Raw genomic sequence first — 6,848 nt, 5'->3', positions numbered from 1 at the left:
TAATTATTAACGGTGAACGTAACCGAGTTCAGGTGAGTTTCTAGCCCCATTCCTTGTTATGTTTTCGGGGCTGTGTGCATACTCGATGTGATTAGTTAATACACTTATCCTAAGTGATAAGTGTATGCCATATATGTATTATGTGAAATGTATGAATGCTTTCTTGTCGGTACATGAACGATCTTCGGAATTGCATGTACTGCCAGGTAATGGTTTGACGTTGTATGTATGTTCTAAGATGAAGATTGAATGATGTATGTATGTATGAAACTTACAATTATGTATATAGAAAAGTATGCTATGGAGATGTAGAAGAAAGGGTACCAGACCCTAATAATATCCGAGGATGAAGGGTGACCGGACCCTAATAATATCTGAGGATGAAGGGTGACCGGACCCTATAACATCTGAGGATGGAGGGTACCGGACCCTAATAATATCCGAGGTATGTAGGGCGAATGCTCTTTATAACGTAAGGTTAGTTATGAATGTATATGAAAGAATGATAGACATGTTAAGTATGTAATGCGTACCTACGGGCACGTATATGTGTATGTATAGTAAGTTATGTGATTAACTAGAACTCACTCAGCGTAGCTGCCTTTTAGTATGCATGCAGGCAAATAGGTTGAGGCAGCTCGCGTGATTGAAGACATATGGCATGGAATTGAAGATACTGGCATCTCGAAGAAATGTTGTGATGTTTTAAAAGACTGTGTTTTGTTTTAAATGACTATGAATGTTTTATAAGACAAGATTTGAAGGTTATGTAAGATATTATGATTGAAGTTTTATATTCCGCGTAAAGTTTTAATTAACTCTGATATTTAGAACTGCGTTTATGAGTAAATCCAACACTAAAGTAGGGTTACCGGTAACTGGGCCTTACAGCTGCCCCCTGGACCCCCGCCAATGGGGCGTTGCCCCCTTGGATCCTCATGACTTAGGGGTTTCGCCCCTAAGTTCCAATTATAATAAGATCAAATAAGTGTGCACCCCGCACCCGACTTATTTAGATTCATATTACAATTAACTTGATCAACAAATTAATTCCCAATTACACTAATATCACTAACAAATTATACCTAGACGGGATGTAGATTGGATTGTGCCGAGTGTTCAATTGTACATCGACCTCCTTCCAATCTTATGTTACCATATATCAATCTATGTGGTAGAACATGGCCTTATAGAACCCTTACTATTTTAATCCTTATACATTAATATTGTTTGTTGGATCTTGAATGCCCACATGAGTGGAAGTTAGTGTAGAAAAATGATAAGTTTTAAAATTTATAAGGACTTGGGATATCCTATTTTGTAGCTGAGTTGGTTGTGCTAACATGATGTAATACCACTCTTCACATGCGTTAAGGGGCATTAAACATTAGATGTGTTAAGTCCTTAGAGAATGTTAAAAGGGTGAATGACGAGAATTGAAAGGTTAATTGCTTGGTTAATGGGCGTCAAAGTATTTCTGGGACTAGTTAGGCTTTAGCTGGTTAATGGCTTATGTGGAGTTATCTTGACTCACGGCATACACGGTATGGCCAAAACGTTTTTTAAATTTAAACTTAGCAATAGATAATTAATTTATTTAACATAGATAATTAAATGTACGTACAAGTCTTTGTATTTAAAAAGTCATGATAGATAATTCATGATATTATTAGCGGTTATCAATGTTTAAGAAAACATTTTGGAGCCGACAGTTTGTGTCTGGTCCGCTTATTTAGCGAAAGCCGCGTTTAAGAAATGTCATTGCCCCCCATGTGCATTAGCACCAGATAAATTCAAAGTATGACACGTGTCTCATGTTGATTCGTCCCATGTAACCCAGACAAACTAAACTAACACCGCTCAATTATTTTATGTTTTGTTTGGTTGCCCCCTACTCTTGTCATGTCATCCAAAGGGTCCTCAAGTTTATTATAAATACAACTCTTTACTAACCTTTCTTCATAAAGAGAAAAAAATAGACATACAAGAATCTACAAAAATGATCAAACTGAAATCAAACAGACTTTCAAAGGGCCTTTCTAAGCTACGCAACGGCAGTGGCGGCGGTAATGGTGGCAATCGTGGTGATGCAACTACCATGAGATTAATGGGTGAAGTCAAATGGGAGTTACGTCCTGGTGGTATGCTTGTGCAAAGGAGAGAGATGGGTGGAGACAATGTAATGGAAGGTGTCATTACTATTCGGGTCACAACGGTTTCAAAGTGGCACGATATATCTATCCGCGCCACGTCTACTTTTGGTAAGCACTTTTTTACACTATCACTACATTTTACTTTTATTGGATGAAACAAGTGTTACAATGATTTTAATTAGCCCTTTAAATTCGTCGTTTACAGGAGAACTTAAGATGACATTATCAACAATAACAAATTTGGAGGCTAAAGAGCAAAGACTATTGTTTAAAGGGAAAGAAAGAGAAGATGGAGAACACCTGCATATGGTCGGGGTTAGAGACAACGACAAAGTGTTGTTATTACAAGATCCGGCGATCAAGGTGACGAAGCTTCGCAAATTAGCCAAGCCACATATTTATCGTACGATTACTGTATAATAGGGCTAAACAAATAACCCGTAATTGTGGTGAACTTGTATTTCTTAACGTACAAGTTCAACTCTTATTTTACCTTCTTATTTACAAGGGTAAAATGTTAATTGTTTGTATAATTAGGAGATTGTTGTATGTACGTAATAAACCCAATTATTGGGTACTGTATAAATATAAAATGGAAATGTGATATTATAATACTAAGAGAATGAGAACTAGACAAATTTGATGTGTAATGTATAACATATATATTTCTTGAATTCTTACTACGTTTTATAAAGATTTAAAGAATAAAACTTGTGTTATGATCATATTATTTACTGAAATAAAGAATATCATTATTATTTAATTGGATATAGAGATGTGAAATCAAAATCTAGACTTCAATAAAAGTCGAGTATAATTTTTAATAGAAGGGTGAGATGAGGTTAAACAACTTTAGGTGCCTACAACGCTAACACATATCCCTATTTTTAATTTTTTTTAGTAAAGCTGACAATTTGTGACATGTCTCACTAACAGGACAGGACATTTCACAATATTAAATAGGTTTTGGTAATAGACAGATATACAATTAAAAATAGTCAAAAAAAGTTTAACAGGTATAAAATGTTTATGACGCATGCTCATTTAAGTAATAGTGTTAAATGAGTTAATATATAGGGCATACTTATCAAAATGGTGTGATTTTATAACTCATCTTTGCCCCCAACACCCCCCCCCCCCCCCTCTCCCCAAAAAAAAAAAAAAAAGGTTAGCACCCACGTAACGGTGTTTGAGGCGTTAAAGCGTGAGATGGTACATGACACATGGCAGTGATATGAATTCCATATATTCTCCTCTATACTTACAGAATTGCATATTTCCTCCAAATACAAGTGTTTAATGTATGGTGTCCTCAAAATATTACTGGGCATGATTGATTGATTGTCCTCAAAATATGAGTTTTTAATTTATATATGTAATTGCACCTTGTTTTTTCTATCTTTAAGGTTTGGTTTTATAAGTTTTCATGTTAAAAACTAAAAATCGAATCCTATACAGGGGCGGATCTATAGTAGAAGTGGGTGGTTCCGCGAAACCACCCGAGTTTCGAAATAATAGTCTATTTATATATAGAAAATATAAAAGGAACCACCTTATAAATAGGAAAGGAACCACTACATAAAAGAAGTGCTGGTTCAGCCGGTATGGTGTTTGTTTGGTTACCTTAAGGTCTCAGGTTCCATTCTTGTTGAAGGATAGATTTGTTTTTATTTTTTTTTACCAACTTACCTTATGGGTTTTATTAAAACACTAAGACCACGACAACAAATTTGGCGCCTCTTCAGTTTTCCCTGACCTCTCTTCAAACACAGACAGCCTATCTCCCCTGACCCCTCGTCCCCGTTCAGCCGTTCTCTTCTTCCGACTTTGAAGGTATGTTCGATCTTCCATGTTCTTTCCCAATTCCCATCGATATGTTGAAATAATTTTTGGGATTTTTGCTTTCTTCTATTGTCTTATATGGTCTAGGTTGTGTTAATAAGTGGTTTGGTTGTTTAACTCTCACATTCAGCTCTCAAATCTTTCTAATTTGGTGGTAGAATGAGATGAATAAATGTTTTTTTATTGTAACAATTATGCTTACAAGGTGTTCGATGAAATGCTTCTTAGAAAGTTTTCTATAAAATGATCATCCATTTGTTAAATTGTTGCTTTAGTTTTAATTGTTCTTGACTTCTTGTTAATTGTTTTTGATTGTTACTTTAGTTTTAATTAGTTAGATTGTTGGTTTTAATTTCTTAGTTTGTTAGAATTTGTTAGTTTCTTATAGTTTTTAATTTGTTGGTTTGTAATTGTTGATTTGTAGGTATTTTGAATATTAAGAGATATTTACAAAGTGAACCATCGAACCTTGGATCATCAATTTCAAGTAGTAAACCGTCAAAGATAATTTTTGATGATCTTTCATGGGATCCTTTCGAAAGGCAAACCATTTCATCTTATCAGCGAAGTCAAAAAGATGAAATTAGACGGACATATCTACTTAGAGGTACGTGTCAACAAACCGGGCATGATTTTCCTCTAACCAATTTAGTTGGTAAATTAAGACACTTTAATGACGGTATCTTTTTTATTATTTTATCGTATTTTTATTATGTAATGAGCTTTGGCCGAATCATCGAACCGACCCGGAATTTTTTATACCCGACCGACTCTATGAAATTTAAGCATATAAAAGTAGTGCACCAATTCCTAGATCCGCCACTGATCCTATATATGAGCTCTGTCTGTGAAGTTTTTACAGCCACGGGAGCATTTGGAGAAGGGGGTAATCGTTCTAGTAATTAGTTTGACATGTCTGATTATCTTCATTATCACTAGAAACCTCACTTTGATCAGGCTCGTTTGAGCTTAGTTCTTATTTATTGTTTATAGATTAAGATTTTTCGCCCATTTACTTGATTCAGGTTATGTGTCGTCGTCTATAATGGGTTTACTAGCTACCTAAAGCTACTTTTTATAATCAAGTATATGACACTAGGGGTGTGCACGGTTCGTTTCGGTTATTAGCATTAACCCTGTAACACCCCGACCGATGGCGGATTATACATCGGGGCGCCACGTATTGTTTCATTACTCGCGACACTATTTGGGTGTCCATATTTAATAAATACATTTCACTGCGCACGCGCAGAACACGACATAAAGTAACATAAATCATATCATAACTCAAAATATTCAAATAACATAATTTGTCTTGTTACATTTTAATCTAGGTCCAAAGAAAAAGAAAACATCCTACGTGTCCTTGAGATTCCAAAAGCAGCTACAGCAAACCTGAACATGTGTTAAAATAAAACGTCAACACTTGCGTGTCGGTGAGAAATCAAGTTTAATAGATATAAATAGATAATAACAAACACTGCGCGCAACATGTGCTTAACTGGGGTTTAACATAGGGTGTAATCAGATTGTGATCAAACCTAAATAGATCATAGCTCATAGTTCAATCCGTGCTCCCAATCGAGCACAAAAACAAATAATCATACGTGCATGTGTAAACAAAACAAGAAAACCGTAAACGATAGGTCTCCCGTGTTCATCTAATGGATCCATGAAAACTTCGGAATAGGCCGAACAAAGCGGTTAATGATTCACACATACAAATAAACAGCCAAGTAAACGTCCATAACACATGGGGTTTTGCGCATAAATTTCATAAACAAGTTTAAGACTCAAGTTGTACGAACACATGAACATCCAAAAACGTTAAAAATAAAAGGGGATTATGTACGAGATTACTCACCTGAAAAAGGTGTGTTGAAAGATAATGCAAGAACCAACTTTTAACAAGCGAAAGTTAACCTACAAATAAGAGGTTATTGGTTTAACGATTGGTTTTTATGTCTTGAATATATGCAAGTCACTTAAACAAATTATTTAAAAGGAAAAATTATATATTAATTATTTACCGAGATTCTGGGCAGAACAGAAGAGAAGACGGAGGCAAAGAGAGGAGTTGGAGACGTCGCTGAGGATCTACGGCAGAGAGCAAAGGGAGAGAGATTGGGGAGTGTTTGAGTGTAGTGTGTGTAGTGTTAATAAACAAGAATTTAGCTTAATTTATAGGAAAACCCAAGGGAACACAATCCCTTAAAAGGGGGAAAAGATCTTATCAAATCAAGCAAAAGATATTAAAAAGCACAAGAATCCAAAAGCAAAAGATATCAAAAGATATGCCGGCAGCTGCAGGGGATGGGGAAAAGCTGACAGGTTACAGGTCAAAGCATGGGAGGTGTCAGATAAAACACTGTTCAAGACATGCAAAAGAAGATTTCAAAAGATTATGTCAGTCACTTTTTCTGTCAACCAATAGGATTGGTGCGCATGCTGCGCCGAAAGTGGCTTTTCGGACAGATGTCGGAACTGACCTACAGTGCTCATACCAAAGATAAGATATTTCAAAAGCATACAGGCTGACCTAAACTGAAGAAAAGACTTAAGGTCTAGCGCGAGAAGACTCGAGCGCGCGCGAGGGCGAAGGCAGACAGAACAATCCTTAGTGCGCCGCGGGAAGAACTACAATCCTTAGTGCGTCGCGGGAAGAACTACAATTCTTAGCGCGCCGCGGGAAGAACTATAATCCTTAGCGCGCCGCGGGAAGAACTACCATTCTTAGCGCGCTTCGAGAACAGTTCGCCTCGCGTATCGCAGGAACAGTTGGTCTTCGCGCAGGCTTCCTTGTAAGGAGTCTGGCGCGTGGAGCTGCGCAGACATCCTTAGGCGGGAAGAACC

At 36.6% G+C, this 6,848-nt stretch overlaps 1 protein-coding gene across 1 annotated transcript; it reads left to right on the top strand.

Moving 5' to 3' along the window:
• Positions 1-1,717: 1,717 nt before the first annotated feature.
• Positions 1,718-2,802, top strand: LOC143568467 (BAG family molecular chaperone regulator 2-like). The gene is made up of 2 exons (XM_077054620.1): positions 1,718-2,261; positions 2,359-2,802. The coding sequence occupies exons 1-2, from the start codon at positions 2,000-2,002 to the stop codon at positions 2,571-2,573; spliced, it is 477 nt and encodes a 158-aa protein (XP_076910735.1). The 5' UTR covers positions 1,718-1,999; the 3' UTR covers positions 2,574-2,802.
• The last annotated feature ends 4,046 nt before the right edge of the window (positions 2,803-6,848 follow it).

Source organism: Bidens hawaiensis, unplaced genomic scaffold (assembly GCF_021521415.1).
Source record: "Bidens hawaiensis isolate Kalapana, Puna unplaced genomic scaffold, B.hawaiensis_p1.1 tig00023994_1, whole genome shotgun sequence".
Taxonomy (NCBI): domain Eukaryota; kingdom Viridiplantae; phylum Streptophyta; class Magnoliopsida; order Asterales; family Asteraceae; genus Bidens; species Bidens hawaiensis.
Note: the sequence above shows the minus strand (reverse complement) of the source record. Positions and strands in the feature narration are given on the sequence as shown.